The sequence below is a fragment of the Thunnus maccoyii genome, chromosome 7 (assembly GCF_910596095.1).
Source record: "Thunnus maccoyii chromosome 7, fThuMac1.1, whole genome shotgun sequence".
In the NCBI taxonomy this organism is placed as follows: Eukaryota; Metazoa; Chordata; class Actinopteri; order Scombriformes; family Scombridae; genus Thunnus; species Thunnus maccoyii.
In genome coordinates, this window is record NC_056539.1 from 35141202 (window position 1) to 35161979 (window position 20778).

General features: G+C 42.3%; 1 protein-coding gene across 1 annotated transcript; it reads left to right on the plus strand.

Annotated features, from left to right (window-relative positions):
- Positions 1-4226: 4226 nt before the first annotated feature.
- Positions 4227-18130, plus strand: stx6 (syntaxin 6). The gene is made up of 8 exons (XM_042417839.1): positions 4227-4450; positions 11142-11311; positions 11440-11534; positions 11748-11807; positions 14599-14727; positions 15035-15141; positions 15277-15371; positions 16039-18130. The coding sequence occupies exons 1-8, from the start codon at positions 4416-4418 to the stop codon at positions 16113-16115; spliced, it is 768 nt and encodes a 255-aa protein (XP_042273773.1). The 5' UTR covers positions 4227-4415; the 3' UTR covers positions 16116-18130.
- The last annotated feature ends 2648 nt before the right edge of the window (positions 18131-20778 follow it).

Sequence of the window (20778 nt, forward strand, 5' to 3'; positions counted from 1 at the left end):
TGCTGCCTCATCAGCGGTGTTGTTACCCCTTATTATTGCATCATCACCTTTCCGATGCGCTTGGCATTTAACAATTGCAAGCTCTCTCGGCTGCATCATTGCCGACATCAAATCATTTATCTGTTTCTGATGCTGTATGGGACCTCCGTCTGACTTCCTGAAACCTCTCTGCTTCCATAATGCTCCAAACAAATGACAAACACCATGAGCGTAAGCAGAGTTTGTATAGATGTTGGCTGTTCTCCCTGCTGCCAGACGACATGCTTCTGTCAGCACCTTCAATTTGGCTAACTGGGCTGAACATGGCTGCTTACAACTTTCTGCTTTCTGCATTACAAAGGTGTACGCATCCTGCCTCACCACCGCATAACCAGCGTGATTTCCCAAGTGGTCTCTGAAGCAAGAACCGTCAACAAAAAATGTTACGTCTGCATGGGGGAGTGGGCTTGACTCTAAGTCTGGTCTTAGCTTAGTGTACTTCAATGTTTCTGCTATAAACTCATGTGGCTCTCCTTTGCCCTCCAGTGGAATTGCATTTGCTGGATTGGTTGTTGCACACCTTTTGATTGTTACGTCAGGATACGTCAACAACGGTGTATACTGTAGACATCTAGCTTACAAACTTTACCTGATTTATCAGCTCAGTGACCTTGTGGTGGGTTAAAATGGTGACTGGATAACCCATTGTTATGGTGGTTGCTTTCTCATGGGCATAATGCACTGCAGTGAGACCCTGATAGCAGGCCGGCCATCCTTGTGCCACGTTATCCAGCTTTGTGCTGTAATATGTAATTGGTTGTTTTTGGCGCCCACTGCATGTTTCTTGCATCAATACTGCAGAGGCGTACATGTTTTGTCTGTTTGAAACATAGAGCAAAAATGGTTTGCTGTAGTCTGGAGTTTCCAGAGTGGGTGTGCTCTGCATCTCTCGTTTTAGTGTTTCGAAAACCACCGTTGCTTCGTTTGACCAGTTAAGAGGGGCTTTCAACATTTGGCCTCCTGTCTCTTTAATAAGAACCCTCAGAGGAGCTGTTTTTTCCGCATAGTTCTCAACCCAATCAGAACTATAGCCTGTAAGCCCCAGAAATGCCATCATTTGTTGAACTGTTTTTGTGGCGCTTTACTAATTCCTCCCAATTGTGAGGGAGATATAGCAATGGTTACCTCAGAGATTGTTCTCCCCAGGTATTCCACCTGAGGCTTGCAGTACTGCAACTTTCTTGACAACGTTCTTGACACTTTGTGTCCTTCTTCTGCCAGGCGTTTTAGTACCTTCAGAGAGTCCTGCTAGCACTCCGCAAGCGCTCTTGCAGAAATAAGCAGGTCATCCACGTATTGTGTTAGTGTGCTGCTAATTTCTAAACCCGCAAGGTTTTGTTTGAGAACCTGATTGAAAACATGTGGACTGTGTTTTAGGCCTTGTGGGAGCCTGGTGTATGTTAGTTTCCTACCCTTGTATGTGAATGCGAACAGATATTGAGACTCTTCAGCCAGTGAAATGCTAAAGAATGCAGAACACAAATAAATCACTGTGAAAAATTTTGCATCAGGTGGCACGTTTGTGAGGAGTGTGTGAGGATAAGTTGTGAACTAGCCGATATTTGGATTTATCAGCTTTCAACACCGGAAATATTGGTGTATTGCATGTACTTTGCATTTCAATCAACACCCCTGCTTCCAACAACCCCTCAATTGTTTTGCTGATACCTTCAACTGCTTCGGGTTTGCTTGATTTGTCTTCTGGGCTTTTTAGGGTGGCTTTCTTGCTCTCCCTAGTTGGAGTGGGATTGGTGGCGAGACCGCCCTGCCCTGCCTCTTCATGTGTGATATTGTGGGGTGTCATCTCCGCAGGATGTTCAATTATGCCTCCATTGCACCGAAGCCAACCTTCTAAATTTGGGTACAATCCTGCGCCCTCTGTCACATTAAGTTGTTTACCTATCTGACCTTTTTCTTTTGCTGTCATGTCTTTTAATTTCATGAGGCCTTGTTTCAAATTTGCCCTGTAGTTTTGGCCTTCTGTTTTGAACAGTCTTAAAATTTTCAGTTCCAAATCTCTCTTTCCCTGTCGCTTCTTTGATTTATCTTTAGGTTTATAGTCTCTTATTCTATGTTCCATGCTTTCACAGATTACCACATCAAACGTGCCTCCCTCTGGCCAGACATTCTCTAACCCCTCAGTTCGCTTCTGCCACTTTTCCGAAATCTTCTGAATGTCTTTTAACAAATCAGGATTTTTGTTTCCCACTACTGCAACTGGTGTTGGATACATTATGTCAGATTGCAATTTACCTATGGTCTTTTTGGTTTCAGTTCACTGTTGCAGTTTTGTATCTTCTAAATTGTTCTAAAGTATTGTCCCTTGATCTCATGAAGAAAATAAATAAATAAATAAAAAGGTTGAATTTTCTAGCAGCTTGTAGTTACTCTCAAAAGGAGGGGCTGGGAGGAGACTGCACTACTGCACCTAAGTTATTTTTAGAAGTGCTCTTGTCTGTGAATATTGGTTCCTCCCACTAAACCCCACTGATCGCTCTTCCTTATTTCTGCTCAGTCCGTCTTCAACTTTCGACAAGATACCTTCTCCACATGCAAACCAGCTCTCTTACACAGCCCAACAACAACACTCTAAGTGTTGCTCTCCTACCTATTTTCACCTCACAAACTTTCCCTAATATTTCTACTCTCTACCACATGCACAAACCGCAATAAACACAACTTTCCTGTTTACCTTTTTGTTTACTTGCTTTTATCGGATTGTGGTTCATAATTTATTATTACCCCCCTGTGTGCCAGCTGGACTTATTTCTATTCTTATATTAGTTAGATTATGACACACGTATGTTATGAATCTTATTAATGGCCAATTTATAGTGCACTTTTATACCTTCTAATTTCACCTGGCTTCCAATTGTAGCTTCCTATCACACCTTCACTTCTTTTGGCTCGAGCTTCTACTTATTACACCAACACCTCTTCTGGATTCCTCTTGAATCCCTCGAAAACCGAAAAAAAACCCAAAAAACTTCTTTTCCCACAGTTAAATATCGTATGCTTCTCTACGCCTGACTTAACATGACCTTCTTGGCCACCGACTCCTCTTGACAACTTAAAACATGACCTCTCTTAGGTCGCAGACTCCTCTTGAGTCTTATACACACAACTTAAAACATGACCTCTCTTAGGCCACAGACTTCTCTTGAGTCTCTTCCCCTCTTGGGAATGTTGGAGCTCTCAACCCCTCTTGGGTTATCCGACTTATTCTCGCTACCCCAGTTGTTGTATTTCAGTTGGGCTGCACTGCGCTAAGAAGCTATTCTAACCTGACCTAACACCAATATTAGTTTTCATCAGACGTATTCTAAACTGACCTAATCTAACCTAGAGCCAAATTCTTTTCAGCCAACTGTTCTGTGCCCAGAAGTCTGAGGGTCTCTGGCCTTCAGTGACTCTCCGGAGCAGCCTCCCAACACACGGTCACTTGTTTTAGTCGAATTGGTGTAAGGAACTTAAAAGCCTTATCTTTTGAGGATTGCCGGCTGTCACCCTGCGCAGAGTGGACTGTTCCTCGGAGCCTCCTCCGACCACAGATTTTTCATTTTTCCCTTCAGAAACTTTGTTTCATGGCACCGATTACATAGGGGTTTCAAATCAGGCTATATTAAGATGTTCACACCAAATGCTGAGACCAGAGAGATGAGCAGACAACCAACGGGACTTTATTTCATTACACACGAACATACAAAACTCAGAACGTCACCAATGCAGCTGATTCAACTTCACACACCAACCTATTTTTACCAAAAGCAGACGTGACTTCCTGCCTATGTTTTTGGCACTTGAGTACGTGAGCCAAATGCTCACTTGGACTTTGACCTCTGGGAGTGGGTGTCTCTGCACCATTTGGACATTTCTTAATTTCTGCTATGTGTGTGTGGTGTACTTTGCTCCCCCCTTTCCCAATATTTCCAGATGTCTCCTGTTTGTCTGGTGGCCTAACGCATTTTGGGTGGGTCAATGACCGGCGTAGGTCAATTGGATCTGGTAAAAGTTTTGTTTTCACGGAGATTGTAACCAGAACTTTCGAAAACAATCTCCATTAAAGGAGTTGTTTTCACCTATCCATTGGCGTTGTGCAACTCTTAATGTTTTGTATATTACTTAGTACAATTCCACACGCTCATCGTATTTTCGCTCCTACAAAGGCGGCAACACCAGGAATGCAGGCTGCCGTTAAACCCCAAAGAAGAAGAAGAAGACTCGAGTCACGTGTGCGTGTGATGTTACTGGATGATTTCCGCTGCGGAAGTCGCTACTGCATGTAAACAAAGAAGAAGTGTGGAGGACTAACGGACGGTCTGACACCGTGAAACGGACCCGGAGCCTCCGGTCTGTGATGGACTGAACTCGGCAACATGTCCATGGAAGACCCGTTCTTCGTCGTCAAAGGGTGAGAACTACACGAAGCTAAGCTAACCGCAGGCTATAAGAACTACACGAAGCTAAGCTAACCGCAGTCTATAAGAACTACACGAAGCTAAGCTAACCGCAGGCTATAAGAACTACACGAAGCTAAGCTAACTGCAGGCTAACAGGACACGAAGCTAAGCTAATTGTAGCCTCAGTTTGTATAAATTGCAGAACACTGGTGTTCCTTGTTAACAGTGACGTACAGAAGGCAGTGAACGCAGCTCAAAACCTTGTTGTTTGTTAACAGTGAGGTACAGAAGGCAGTGAACGCAGCTCAGAACCTTGTTGTTTGTTAACAGTGAGGTACAGAAGGCAGTGAACGCAGCTCAGAACCTTGTTGTTTGTTAACAGTGAGGTACAGAAGGCAGTGAACGCAGCTCAGAACCTTGTTATTTGTTAACAGTGAGGTACAGAAGGCAGTGAACGCAGCTCAGAACCTTGTTGTTTGTTAACAGTGAGGTACAGAAGGCAGTGAACGCAGCTCAGAACCTTGTTATTTGTTAACAGTGAGGTACAGAAGGCAGTGAACGCAGCTCAGAACCTTGTTGTTTGTTAACAGTGAGGTACAGAAGGCAGTGAACGCAGCTCTGAACCTTGTTATTTGTTAACAGTGAGGTACAGAAGGCAGTGAACGCAGCTCTGAACCTTGTTGTTTGTTAACAGTGAACGCAGCTCAAAACCTTGTTATTTGTTAACAGTGAGGTACAGAAGGCAGTGAACGCAGCTCTGAACCTTGTTGTTTGTTAGCAGTGAACGCAGCTCAAAACCTTGTTATTTGTTAACAGTGAGGTACAGAAGGCAGTGAACGCAGCTCAGAACCTTGTTGTTTGTTAACAGTGAGGTACAGAAGGCAGTGAACGCAGCTCAGAACCTTGTTATTTGTTAACAGTGAGGTACAGAAGGCAGTGAACGCAGCTCAGAACCTTGTTGTTTGTTAACAGTGAGGTACAGAAGGCAGTGAACGCAGCTCAGAACCTTGTTATTTGTTAACAGTGAGGTACAGAAGGCAGTGAACGCAGCTCTGAACCTTGTTATTTGTTAACAGTGAGGTACAGAAGGCAGTGAACGCAGCTCAGAACCTTGTTATTTGTTAACAGTGAGGTACAGAAGGCAGTGAACGCAGCTCAAAACCTTGTTGTTTGTTAACAGTGAGGTACAGAAGGCAGTGAACGCAGCTCAAAACCTTGTTGTTTGTTAACAGTGAGGTACAGAAGGCAGTGAACGCAGCTCAAAACCTTGTTGTTTGTTAGCAGTGAACGCAGCTCAAAACCTTGTTATTTGTTAACAGTGAGGTACAGAAGGCAGTGAACGCAGCTCAGAACCTTGTTATTTGTTAACAGTGAGGTACAGAAGGCAGTGAACGCAGCTCAGAAGCTTGTTATTTGTTAACAGTGAGGTACAGAAGGCAGTGAACGCAGCTCAAAACCTTGTTATTTGTTAACAGTGAGGTACAGAAGGCAGTGAACGCAGCTCAAAACCTTGTTTGTTTGTTAACAGTGAGGTACAGAAGGCAGTGAACGCAGCTCAAAACCTTGTTATTTGTTAACAGTGAGGTACAGAAGGCAGTGAACGCAGCTCAAAACCTTGTTGTTTGTTAACAGTGAGGTACAGAAGGCAGTGAACGCAGCTCTGAACCTTGTTATTTGTTAACAGTGAGGTACAGAAGGCAGTGAACGCAGCTCTGAACCTTGTTATTTGTTAACAGTGAGGTACAGAAGGCAGTGAACGCAGCTCAAAACCTTGTTATTTGTTAACAGTGAGGTACAGAAGGCAGTGAACGCAGCTCAGAAGCTTGTTTGTTAACAGTGAGGTACAGAAGGCAGTGAACGCAGCTCAAAACCTTGTTATTTGTTAACAGTGAGGTACAGAAGGCAGTGAACGCAGCTCAGAGCCTTGTTATTTGTTAACAGTGAGGTACAGAAGGCAGTGAATGCAGCTCTGAACCTTGTTATTTGTTAACAGTGAGGTACAGAAGGCAGTGAACGCAGCTCAGAACCTTGTTATTTGTTAACAGTGAGGTACAGAAGGCAGTGAACGCAGCTCAGAACCTTGTTATTTGTTAACAGTGAGGTACAGAAGGCAGTGAACGCAGCTCAGAACCTTGTTGTTTGTTAACAGTGAGGTACAGAAGGCAGTGAACGCAGCTCAGAACCTTGTTATTTGTTAACAGTGAGGTACAGAAGGCAGTGAACGCAGCTCAGAACCTTGTTGTTTGTTAACAGTGAGGTACAGAAGGCAGTGAACGCAGCTCAGAACCTTGTTATTTGTTAACAGTGAGGTACAGAAGGCAGTGAACGCAGCTCTGAACCTTGTTATTTGTTAACAGTGAGGTACAGAAGGCAGTGAACGCAGCTCTGAACCTTGTTGTTTGTTAACAGTGAACGCAGCTCAAAACCTTGTTATTTGTTAACAGTGAGGTACAGAAGGCAGTGAACGCAGCTCTGAACCTTGTTGTTTGTTAGCAGTGAACGCAGCTCAAAACCTTGTTATTTGTTAACAGTGAGGTACAGAAGGCAGTGAACGCAGCTCAGAACCTTGTTGTTTGTTAACAGTGAGGTACAGAAGGCAGTGAACGCAGCTCAGAACCTTGTTGTTTGTTAACAGTGAGGTACAGAAGGCAGTGAACGCAGCTCAGAACCTTGTTATTTGTTAACAGTGAGGTACAGAAGGCAGTGAACGCAGCTCTGAACCTTGTTATTTGTTAACAGTGAGGTACAGAAGGCAGTGAACGCAGCTCAGAACCTTGTTATTTGTTAACAGTGAGGTACAGAAGGCAGTGAACGCAGCTCAGAACCTTGTTGTTTGTTAGCAGTGAACGCAGCTCTGAACCTTGTTATTTGTTAACAGTGAGGTACAGAAGGCAGTGAACGCAGCTCAAAACCTTGTTATTTGTTAACAGTGAGGTACAGAAGGCAGTGAACGCAGCTCAAAACCTTGTTATTTGTTAACAGTGAGGTACAGAAGGCAGTGAACGCAGCTCAAAACCTTGTTGTTTGTTAACAGTGAGGTACAGAAGGCAGTGAACGCAGCTCTGAACCTTGTTATTTGTTAACAGTGAGGTACAGAAGGCAGTGAACGCAGCTCTGAACCTTGTTATTTGTTAACAGTGAGGTACAGAAGGCAGTGAACGCAGCTCAAAACCTTGTTATTTGTTAACAGTGAGGTACAGAAGGCAGTGAACGCAGCTCAGAAGCTTGTTTGTTAACAGTGAGGTACAGAAGGCAGTGAACGCAGCTCAAAACCTTGTTATTTGTTAACAGTGAGGTACAGAAGGCAGTGAACGCAGCTCAGAGCCTTGTTATTTGTTAACAGTGAGGTACAGAAGGCAGTGAATGCAGCTCTGAACCTTGTTATTTGTTAACAGTGAGGTACAGAAGGCAGTGAACGCAGCTCAGAACCTTGTTATTTGTTAACAGTGAGGTACAGAAGGCAGTGAACGCAGCTCAGAACCTTGTTATTTGTTAACAGTGAGGTACAGAAGGCAGTGAACGCAGCTCAGAACCTTGTTGTTTGTTAACAGTGAGGTACAGAAGGCAGTGAACGCAGCTCAGAACCTTGTTATTTGTTAACAGTGAGGTACAGAAGGCAGTGAACGCAGCTCAGAACCTTGTTGTTTGTTAACAGTGAGGTACAGAAGGCAGTGAACGCAGCTCAGAACCTTGTTATTTGTTAACAGTGAGGTACAGAAGGCAGTGAACGCAGCTCTGAACCTTGTTATTTGTTAACAGTGAGGTACAGAAGGCAGTGAACGCAGCTCTGAACCTTGTTGTTTGTTAACAGTGAACGCAGCTCAAAACCTTGTTATTTGTTAACAGTGAGGTACAGAAGGCAGTGAACGCAGCTCTGAACCTTGTTGTTTGTTAGCAGTGAACGCAGCTCAAAACCTTGTTATTTGTTAACAGTGAGGTACAGAAGGCAGTGAACGCAGCTCAGAACCTTGTTGTTTGTTAACAGTGAGGTACAGAAGGCAGTGAACGCAGCTCAGAACCTTGTTATTTGTTAACAGTGAGGTACAGAAGGCAGTGAACGCAGCTCAGAACCTTGTTATTTGTTAACAGTGAGGTACAGAAGGCAGTGAACGCAGCTCTGAACCTTGTTATTTGTTAACAGTGAGGTACAGAAGGCAGTGAACGCAGCTCAGAACCTTGTTATTTGTTAACAGTGAGGTACAGAAGGCAGTGAACGCAGCTCAGAACCTTGTTGTTTGTTAGCAGTGAACGCAGCTCTGAACCTTGTTATTTGTTAACAGTGAGGTACAGAAGGCAGTGAACGCAGCTCAAAACCTTGTTATTTGTTAACAGTGAGGTACAGAAGGCAGTGAACGCAGCTCAAAACCTTGTTATTTGTTAACAGTGAGGTACAGAAGGCAGTGAACGCAGCTCAGAGCCTTGTTATTTGTTAACAGTGAGGTACAGAAGGCAGTGAACGCAGCTCAGAGCCTTGTTATTTGTTAACAGTGAGGTACAGAAGGCAGTGAATGCAGCTCTGAACCTTGTTATTTGTTAACAGTGAGGTACAGAAGGCAGTGAACGCAGCTCAGAACCTTGTTATTTGTTAACAGTGAGGTACAGAAGGCAGTGAACGCAGCTCAGAACCTTGTTATTTGTTAACAGTGAGGTACAGAAGGCAGTGAACGCAGCTCAGAACCTTGTTGTTTGTTAACAGTGAGGTACAGAAGGCAGTGAACGCAGCTCAGAACCTTGTTGTTTGTTAACAGTGAGGTACAGAAGGCAGTGAACGCAGCTCAGAACCTTGTTATTTGTTAACAGTGAGGTACAGAAGGCAGTGAACGCAGCTCAGAACCTTGTTGTTTGTTAACAGTGAGGTACAGAAGGCAGTGAACGCAGCTCAGAACCTTGTTATTTGTTAACAGTGAGGTACAGAAGGCAGTGAACGCAGCTCTGAACCTTGTTATTTGTTAACAGTGAGGTACAGAAGGCAGTGAACGCAGCTCTGAACCTTGTTGTTTGTTAACAGTGAACGCAGCTCAAAACCTTGTTATTTGTTAACAGTGAGGTACAGAAGGCAGTGAACGCAGCTCTGAACCTTGTTGTTTGTTAGCAGTGAACGCAGCTCAAAACCTTGTTATTTGTTAACAGTGAGGTACAGAAGGCAGTGAACGCAGCTCAGAACCTTGTTGTTTGTTAACAGTGAGGTACAGAAGGCAGTGAACGCAGCTCAGAACCTTGTTATTTGTTAACAGTGAGGTACAGAAGGCAGTGAACGCAGCTCAGAACCTTGTTATTTGTTAACAGTGAGGTACAGAAGGCAGTGAACGCAGCTCTGAACCTTGTTATTTGTTAACAGTGAGGTACAGAAGGCAGTGAACGCAGCTCAGAACCTTGTTATTTGTTAACAGTGAGGTACAGAAGGCAGTGAACGCAGCTCAGAACCTTGTTGTTTGTTAGCAGTGAACGCAGCTCTGAACCTTGTTGTTTGTTAACAGTGAGGTACAGAAGGCAGTGAACGCAGCTCAAAACCTTGTTGTTTGTTAACAGTGAGGTACAGAAGGCAGTGAACGCAGCTCAAAACCTTGTTGTTTGTTAGCAGTGAACGCAGCTCTGAACCTTGTTATTTGTTAACAGTGAGGTACAGAAGGCAGTGAACGCAGCTCAAAACCTTGTTATTTGTTAACAGTGAGGTACAGAAGGCAGTGAACGCAGCTCAAAACCTTGTTATTTGTTAACAGTGAGGTACAGAAGGCAGTGAACGCAGCTCAAAACCTTGTTGTTTGTTAACAGTGAGGTACAGAAGGCAGTGAACGCAGCTCAAAACCTTGTTATTTGTTAACAGTGAGGTACAGAAGGCAGTGAACGCAGCTCAGAAGCTTGTTTGTTAACAGTGAGGTACAGAAGGCAGTGAACGCAGCTCAAAACCTTGTTATTTGTTAACAGTGAGGTACAGAAGGCAGTGAACGCAGCTCAGAACCTTGTTATTTGTTAACAGTGAGGTACAGAAGGCAGTGAACGCAGCTCTGAACCTTGTTATTTGTTAACAGTGAGGTACAGAAGGCAGTGAACGCAGCTCAAAACCTTGTTGTTTGTTAACAGTGAGGTACAGAAGGCAGTGAACGCAGCTCAGAAGCTTGTTATTTGTTAACAGTGAGGTACAGAAGGCAGTGAACGCAGCTCAGAACCTTGTTATTTGTTAACAGTGAGGTACAGAAGGCAGTGAACGCAGCTCTGAACCTTGTTATTTGTTAACAGTGAGGTACAGAAGGCAGTGAACGCAGCTCAGAACCTTGTTATTTGTTAACAGTGAGGTACAGAAGGCAGTGAATGCAGCTCTGAACCTTGTTATTTGTTAACAGTGAGGTACAGAAGGCAGTGAACGCAGCTCAGAAGCTTGTTTGTTAACAGTGAGGTACAGAAGGCAGTGAACGCAGCTCAAAACCTTGTTATTTGTTAACAGTGAGGTACAGAAGGCAGTGAACGCAGCTCAGAGCCTTGTTATTTGTTAACAGTGAGGTACAGAAGGCAGTGAACGCAGCTCAAAACCTTGTTGTTTGTTAACAGTGAGGTACAGAAGGCAGTGAATGCAGCTCTGAACCTTGTTATTTGTTAACAGTGAGGTACAGAAGGCAGTGAACGCAGCTCAGAACCTTGTTATTTGTTAACAGTGAGGTACAGAAGGCAGTGAACGCAGCTCTGAACCTTGTTATTTGTTAACAGTGAGGTACAGAAGGCAGTGAACGCAGCTCAGAGCCTCCATCACAGATGGAGCGAGTTGCTGCAGGAGGGGGGCGGAGCCTCTAAGGAAGAAATGGACTGGACGACCAATGAGCTGAGGAACAGTCTGCGCTCCATCGAGTGGGACCTGGAGGACCTCGATGAGACCATCAATATCCTTTAAACACAGCGCTGAGATCACCTGACTAACGCCGGGTGTCACATGACGTCCTGTGATGTGTTTTTAGAGATTTGGATGTGAACATTTGAAGATCGACATGTTTCTTAACTGTCAGTGAACGCATCGTTGAGTCCAACCCAAAGAAGTTCAACCTGGACGCAGCAGAGCTGTCGAAGAGGAAGGCCTTCATCGTCAGCACCAGACTCACTGTGAAGGTAAGCAGGGACTAACTCACCTGTCTGTCTGCTCAGGTGAACATCCTCTGCAGATCTGACCCTTTCCCACTGACTGTCCAGGTAGACTTCCACACCTGAGCACATAAAACAACCTTATTCAGTTGTATGCTGATCTGTTTCCTGATTTATACATTTATATGTGAAGAATTGATTAATCTCATTGGCTGCTGACTGGCATTTTTTTTCTGTAAGGAAATGAAAGAGCAGATGTCGAGGCCAGCTGTTTCCTCTACGGACAGAAAGAACAAACAGGTAACTGCCCACTCAGCTGGTGACCTACCTGCCCACAGGTGTGTTCTTGTGTTCCATGTTATACCCAGTTTGTACAGTGAGGGAGGCTGCAGTCTGATCTCTTCAATAAAATGAAGTCAAACTCTTTAGAAAAGCCTGAAATCCATGAAGACCCTCCAAAGACCCATCAAAGACACAGAAACTCCCTGACAGACCCCTGACACCTCTTCAGAGATCCATGGTCATCTTCAAAAGTATCAAAAATCCCCTAAACATCTTCAGATATCCCAAGTTGCCATGAAACCTGTGTTGCAACCTGTGGGATGCAGTGATTAACCAATTTCCCTATTAACTGCACTTTCACACATCATGGTTTTGTAACCGTAAAGGCTCAGCTACACCGACTGCTTCTGTTCTCACTCTCAAAAAAGGGATATTGCGGTATATTATTTTTCAATGAGCATTAATTGTGCTGTGAGGAAAATTAAACTAAACTAGGCAGTTGTGTTTAAAACAATGTCCTTTGGCACAACCAGTAGACTGCAGGTGGAACCTGGTGCACCATTTTAAAATGCTGAGCTGCAACAAGCTCAGATACACAAAGTTCCACATGCTGCCAGGAGAGCGACTCCCCTTCTTTATGTTTGAAGGGGGTCACATGACGTAAAGGAGATGAGAAGTGTTCTGACATTGGCTGAGAGACCCAACGTTGAAGAGTTGTATCCACCACAAAACACCTCAAAGTGTCAGTGTGGAATATTTAGGAGACATAAAGAACAGACAGGAGCTCGTTCAAGAAGACGGATTATTACATTTGTAAAAGTTTGCTGCTAAAGCTTAATGCAACATCTTGGAGATCACCACCCAGCTATAATGCTCAAGAGAAGGTAAAACACTCAGTAATAACTAAGTTAAAAACATGACTTTAGTTACTTAATGAAACGTTGAGTTGTTTGGGATTTAAATATAAAAACGGCACCATCAACAGAGTAGTGACGCGTTCAACGTAAACCAACAGCAACAAAGCAGGAAAAGGAGCATCACACCGTTTATACATGAACACTCATCACAACAACATGTGGTGTGACCATTTACATCCTGCTGCTTCCAGTAGAACCAGTAAACACTGGTACGGCAGGCAGATACACCAGGTGTAAAAGATCTTATAGACTTCCAGCTCTACACCATGAGATCTAATTAACTGCATTTCAGTCATTAATGACATCTGCATAACAACAACAAAAACAATAATAGACAGGATTTTCTTAGGCCAAATGTAAAATTAGATTAATTATTAAAATAGATTATTAAAAATCAATTTAAAAAATAGGCATGGATGTCAGTTAATGATAAAACTGTTCAGTTTATTACCTATATTAGTATTATTTTTCCCTAGAGGATCAATGAAGTTCATCTTAATCTTATATTATTAATAAAAATAATTAAAAATACTATATTTTAAATATTAGAAATCAACTAAAGTCATTACTGCATTGTTCAATCAAAGTTCATTTTGGCATGGTTTATTTTCGTTTTTCAGTGTTTCCCCTAGAATCCTAGAATTTTTTTCAGGCCTTGTGGTCCCTAAAGGGACGAGGCAGGTGGGATGGCATATTTGTGTGGTTGGCTTCGTTCAGGTGGTGCAGCAGGTGGTCTGCAATTTATATTTGCATTCAAATTTTTGTTTGCTCGGTACATTTAAGACTTAAAACAAAGTGGTCACAAGGAGAGGATGACTTAATGTCCCTCTCCCTTCTTCCCCATCTGCATTTTTGCTTGACTCCACAGTTTTGGAGAAAAACGTTGATATATTTGTTTGTCCGTCACCCCGTTACAGCTTTTTCTCTTTTTAGGCGGTGCCATGCTCATGTTAGCTAACCTGCATCTTATACGCTCTCGCTCTCGCAGTAATTTAAAGGGACTCTGATGGCAGTGGCACTACGTCACATCAAGAGTTTCCCAGGCAACAGTGTCGCACAGAGGCTCCCAAATGCTATTGATTTTTGATTTACGAATATTTTTGGCATTCAAAAAAAGAAATTTTTTGGCCTGGTGGGGGTTCTCTTTGGCCTCGGTCTTGGTACAATTATAGGGGAAACACTGCTTTTAGCCTAAGACTACCTCTGGTACCGCTGAATTTCAACCACTGTTGCAGGATCCTTGGCAAAGTGTGTCTTAGGTTCCCTCTTCAAAACAAAACATGCTCATGTGGGTTTATCCATCCGTAGTGTTGTGAAATAAATTGATGCGTAATAATCATGAAACCGTGATTTTTTTCCCCTCAGACTATAATCGTACCATCAAAATCTAAAATCATTGTATCCCTAGTCACAAACAGAAAAACACCCCTTCAGAAAACAACTGGGAGTCAGGATGAAAGTATGTCAGGTCTCTGGAGGTCAGGGTGAGGATATGTCAGGTTTCTGGAGGTCAGGGTGAGGATATGTCAGGTTTCTGGAGGTCAGGAGGAGGATATGTCAGGTCTCTGGAGGTCAGGGTGAGGATATGTCAGGTCTCTGGAGGTCAGGGTGAGGATATGTCAGGTTTCTGGAGGTCAGGGTGAGGATATGTCAGGTTTCTGGAGGTCAGGGTGAGGATATGTCAGGTTTCTGGAGGTCAGGGTGAGGATATGTCAGGTCTCTGGAGGTCAGGGTGAGGATATGTCAGGTCTCTGGAGGTCAGGGTGAGGATATGTCAGGTCTCTGGAGGTCAGGGTGAGGATATGTCAGGTCTCTGGAGGTCTGTGTCTGGATGTAGAGCCGCTGTTCATGTAAAATACTGAGGGTGTGTTTGTTGTTGATTATATGTCCAGGCTCTGCTCGGCGAGCGTGGGGCTCAGGGTCCAATATGGCAGCCGGGTCCTGATAAATACAGCCGACTGGACAGCCAACTGCAGAATGCCAACTCTCAGTTCATAGAGGAGCAGCAGGCTCAGCAGCAGGTACAGTAACAGCTGACCAAAAACAGCTGATCACTGAGCTGTAAGATATGATGTCATAATGCCAGTGTGGTAACGTGAATAATTGTTTTGGTCATTGTGACATAAAGAGAAAGTTCAGACTGCTTACGAAGGTGAAGGTGCTGAGGTGTTCTTGGGTGTAAGTTAAAGTTCAGCTCAACTTCACCTGTCGCAGGTATCGGGGTGTCAAAGAACCAACAGAGCCTCTTAAAACATCTGAATCCTGAATGCTTGAATACAATTGGTGGATTCAAATTAAGCATGAGGTGTGCGTGTGTCTGTTTATCAGCTGATGGCAGAGCAGCAGGATGAGCAGCTGGAGCTTGTGTCGGGAACAATCGGTGTCCTGAAGAACATGTCAGAGAGGATCGGCATGGAGCTGGATGAGCAGGCCGTGTAAGAATCCAAAGATGGTTTGTGGGAGGATTTTGGTTTGTGGGAGGACTTTGGTTTGAGGGGACACAGCTTAAAGGAGAACAGGGTCTCAGGTTGCTCTGGGTTAACAACCTGAGGTGTTGTGTTTTCCTGCAGGATGTTGGATGACTTCAGCCATGAGATGGACAACACTCAGTCAAGACTGGACAATGTCATGAAGAAACTGGCCAAAGTATCTCACATGACCAGCGGTAATCTGCCCGGCAACACATGATGTCACCCTCAGTGTCTCTGCTGAACTAGAGGCAGAAAAAAAAGAATAATAATAATGAGTAATAGAAGTAATTTCTAGTGAAACACTAACATTAGTCTGTCAGTTTTCAGACTGTGTGTATTTCAGTTTTCTGTGAACTGATGCGGTTTGAGCTAAAGACCTGAGTCTCATTTATAAAACAGTGTGTAGGATCCACACTAAAAGTGTACATGCGCACGAAAGCCAAAAATGGCGTGTGCCCAAAATATGAGATTATAAAACCATGCATATGCACACCAGCAGGAAATGTCCCCTTTATAAATCACAGTCTACCTGGAAATGTGCGCATGTGGATCTGCCCTCTACACGCCCACATTCAACCATAAATGGTCAGTGCAGAAGCCTTCATGAATATTGATGTACACATGTTCCTTTTGCCGGACCAGTCAGTCGCTCTTCAGATGCCTGACGTTAGTTATAGTCACAGTTAAAGTTAGTTATCGTTAGTTATTGTTATGATTATTGTCATAGTTATCGTTATAGTTGTAGTTACAGTTAGTTACAGTTAACGTTGTAGCTATCGTTTAGAGTTAAAGTTAGTTGTAGCTAAAGTTAGACATAGTTTCAGTTATTTAAAGTGATATTTGTGGTCTGTGTGTCTACAGATCGTCGGCAGTGGTGTGCTATCGGTGTGTTGCTCGCCATCCTCTTCGTGGTCATCCTCCTCTTCTTCATCCTCTGATTGATCCCCCTCCCTTCTCAGCACAGACCTTGTCTTAATCCTGTGTCTACTGGACTCTGCTGAACTCTGTAGCTCTCTACTGACCTCTTGTACTGTATTGGACTCTGCTGGACTCTACTGGCCTCTGCTGGACTGTACATTGTGCTTCTCGTCTTCACCCCTTGACCCACATCATCACTACCAACCTTTTCAAGTCTTCAGTCTCCAGCTGCTGTCAGCAGGAACATCTGGGGCTGATTTGCTGTTAACCCTGGTTCTACTGGACTCTTTTGGACCCTCCTGGACCCTCCTGGACTCTCTTCCTCAGTGGGGCTGAAAAGGCACTTCGGTTCTTTTACTGTTTGACTGAATCATGCAGAGGTCAAAGGTCAACCAGGGTCAAACATGTTTGTGTGTTTCCATGTTTTTGTTTGTTTGGATGATTTATTTAAAGGGCTCCGAAAAGAACCAGTTCAACTCTACTTTAACTCCAGTTTAACTCCAGTTCAACTCTACTTTAACTCCAGTTTAACTCCAGTTCAACTCTACTTTAATTCCAGTTTAACTCCAGTTCAACTCTACTTTAACTCCAGTTTAACTCCAGTTCAACTCTACTTTAACTCCAGTTTAACTCCAGTTCAACTCTACTTTAATTCCAGTTTAACTCCAGTTCAAGTCTATTTTAACTCCTTTTTGAGTGTACTTTAACCTGTTTAACCTTAACCCTGGTTAAACTCCAGTTTAACTTTGGTCTAACTCCAGTTAAACTCCAGTTTAACTTTAGTCTAATTCCAGTTAAACTCTACTGGACTCTCTTTGTTCAGTCTGAGGTTGAAGCTTGTTGATGGTTTGTAGAAAGAAAATAATCTGAAAATACTTTTGAGGAAAATAATGTAAGAACACTAAAACTTCCTGCTGATGTTTTCTGTGTTTACAGTTTGTGTTTGTGATTTTATCCCTGATGCAGTATTTAATGTTTTTTGTTTTGTTTCCTTAATTGATCAGCAGATTCTACACTTTATTGATCAGTGAAGTTTTCTGCTGTTGAGCTGTTATTGATGAAAACCACACACTTCCTGTGGCTGTTTCACATTAAAAGTCCTTCTTCAGTGAACCTCTGGAAGGCTTTTAATGTGAAGCAGCTGCAGCCTTAGTGGTGACACAGGGAGATTTGTGACTATTTTAAAACCAGTAACAAGTGAGCTGGTTAGATGAAACAGCAGCCAATCACATCATCAGCTTCAATGGGGGTTGTTTACGGTATGCACGGCGGCAAGATCTCACCTGTGCAGATGTTTGCAGGTGATGAAATGTTGTTAACAGTAAAAATATTCACATTACTGTTTTAATCAAACTACTGTGTTCAGAAAACCTACTGAAAAAAACACTCATTTAACACAGACCAACCTGTAGTGTTTATTCTGTGTATTAACACTAATGCATCATAAATCCATCCAGGACTTTTCCAACTAATATCACTAAAGAATTCACTCTGACTTCCAGAAAAAATGTCAGATTTCATCTTTAAGAAGTTGGTGTTTTGTGACAGGATGAACCATCCGTGTTTCCTCTCACAAGTTTATTTCTGAAAGAAAAGCAACATGGAGCCCTAACACCAAAATTAACATGAATAATAATAATTACATGAAACCTTATGTAGCATATAAATACCTAATAAACAGTTTATAGCTGTAATCAGAGAAAAGGACTTTTCAACAATTATTTCTCTTCTAATTAATCATCCATGACTTCATAGTTTATTAAGTATTTATTAATTGTTCATCTGCTGCTGCTGCTCATAAAGTGTTACTGATACCACTCATTGTATTTTGTTCACACATCAATTACAGCTTTTAGTTTGATGTTAAACTGTATTATTTATCAGTGAATGATTGGTTTGGTTGTTAAACTGTGTTATTGATCGGTGAATGATGAAAAGTTTGGTGATAAAACATAAGTCTGTTTTTGTTTTTGTTTCGTCAGCAGCTGAGTTATGTGATGTTTGTATCTGCAATAAACTGACTGAGAAAAGAAAACAGACTGATCTTTAAAGGAGATATTTTATTATAGTTATATAAACAGAGGAGAGTATATATATATATATATATATATATATATATATATATATATATATATATATATATATATATATATATAAGTGAGAGAGTGCTGGGGGCTCCTCTATAGGAAATAATGAATTGGGGAGACATCAGGATCATCTCAAACCCAAATCTTCATTAATCTTCATCATAAATAGACCATATTTTTCCAAAATTACTTCTTTCTCAATATTCGTGACAAGAATATAAATAGAAATCGTCTTGTTTTTTTAAATATTAAGCAGAACTTATCAAACCAAAACAAACATTGTGACATTCACTTGTTATGAATATTGATTAGATAACAGATGTAGTAATTGACTGAAGTGATGGCATAATGATGCCTCAACATGTGTTGACTTATGCCCAATAAATGGAGGATGTTTTTAAAAAGTTTAATAGACATAAGGTGCCAATATAAAGAAAATGAATAAAATATGCTGATCAACTATGACTGGTTTCAGTCATTTTAAAGCAACAATACCAACATTCTTGGGTTTGAGAATTAATTGTTATTTTTGTGATATATGACACTATGTCACTTCAGTAATTGTTTTTTATTTCCTTGATATTTCATAAACTAAATGTGCACCTGAACTGATCATGAAGCATAGCTGAGTGCTATAATTGTCATTTACTCACTATTTCAACTGCAAATGAAAGAAACATAAACACAAGAAATAAAAAAACCTTCAGTTATTCAGGACAACAATTAATAAAAGCTCACATGAGACATCAACAGAAGACATGAAGTTTCAGTTCATAATTTTTTTAATTTGGGTGAAAATATAAAAAACATGAAAACACGTGAACTGTACATAAATACTGCAGACATGGGATTAAATACTGTAAATCAATGTTCATATGAGGCAACAAATGCTTCATCTTATACTCAGCAACTGCGACAGTAAACCTGAAAGGTTTGGAGCATAATGTTAGTTATAAGTTATAGTGGAAGTCACATGATCCACCAGGGGCAGCAGTGAACTGATGTTAGGTCAGGTAAAGGGAAGATTTGATGTGTTTTCAAACAGTTTGTTTTACAAGAGAAAAGGACCTAATGTACGTCACAACACCTCTGCAGGTGTCATTCACAGCTGAGAACAGCTGAGAAAATGATTTACTGATCGTCTGTCACGCAGAAGTATGGACACGTTTTAAAAAAACAAAATCTGAATGGCTTTAAGGAAACTCCTCACCTGGGGTCCGTTTCACAAAGCAGGTTCAACAAACTCTGAGTCTAATCCTGAACTCTGAGTTGATCTACTCTGAGATAGAAAACTCTGAGTTTCCGGTTCCAGAACAGCTGATTTGAGTCAGTTTAATCAACTCGGAGTAGTTTCACCTGGAGTTAAGCCCGTGCACCACAACTATAAAAAGCCAGCATCAATGGAACCCCGATTCAACGAGTCACCATGGCAACGGGGAAGCGGAGGGCTGCGTTTTTCACCCCACTAGAACTAGAAATCTTATTTCGCTCATAAGGCGAGTTTGAACATGTTTTCAGAAAGAAGTACAACACCGCTGCAGCTGCGAAAGAGAGGGAGACGGCGTGGGAGAACATCGCTGCTCGGTTAATGCGTAAGTTTAAATGTGGTCCTTTGTAATCACAATAATATTACAGAGGAAAACTGCTTGATTGGTCGCCTATTAATTTATTTCATTTAGGTCCAATCCCGCGAGGGAGAAGCGCACTTGGCAGCAGTTTAGGATGAAACATAAAAACATTGTTCAAACAGGTGAGACCTCGGCATAATCTCATGGGGGAACCTCATTTTGATCATGTTTTACATTGTAAAGTAAATATTAAGTGGCTGTTTGACTGTGCAGTTGTATCCACAACATAATGCTGGTTTCACACACATAAATGTCTTCTCATCTACATCATGTTCTTTTAAATAACTAAGCCTATTTAAACTAACACAGACTTCTACTCAGCCAACAGAGAGAAGGCAGTAAAACGGGTGGTGGTCCAGCAACGCCACCTCTAACGGAGGCAGAGGAGCTGGCCATAAGCCAGACTATAGGAAGGCCTGTGGCTGGCTCCGACACTGTACAAAAAACTTCCGTTTGCAAAGAAACGCAGCACAACACACAATATCTGCTGGGATGTGAGAGCATGACTACGATTGGTAATGTTGCAAATGTAAGGACGGATTAGGTTTTGTATGTAGATGATGGACTGTGACGTGAAACGGTACCGCTCAAAAAGATAATTGTCTGGAAATGCTAGAACATCTACGCGTGGTCTGATAACCATCTCTCAACGAATATTTAATTCTCTGCGCAGTAATGCTGCACCTTCATCCACGGGATCGTTATCAAAAGGACATGCCATGTTAGTGAAAAGTCGCCACTTACTGTGCCTAATGGACTTCTAATATACTGACTCTGATTTTTTTTTTTTTTTTTAATGATTTTTTTTAAATGACAGACGGCAGAACTAGGCTACGCCAAAACTCGCCTGCTGACTGAATGAATGAGGAAATCAAATGGAGTGTTTGGCTCTGAAAGAGGGCGGAGACTGAGAGAAACTCGAGGTTCATTGAGAAAAACCTGGTCCCGACCAGGTTAGGTTCATAGAG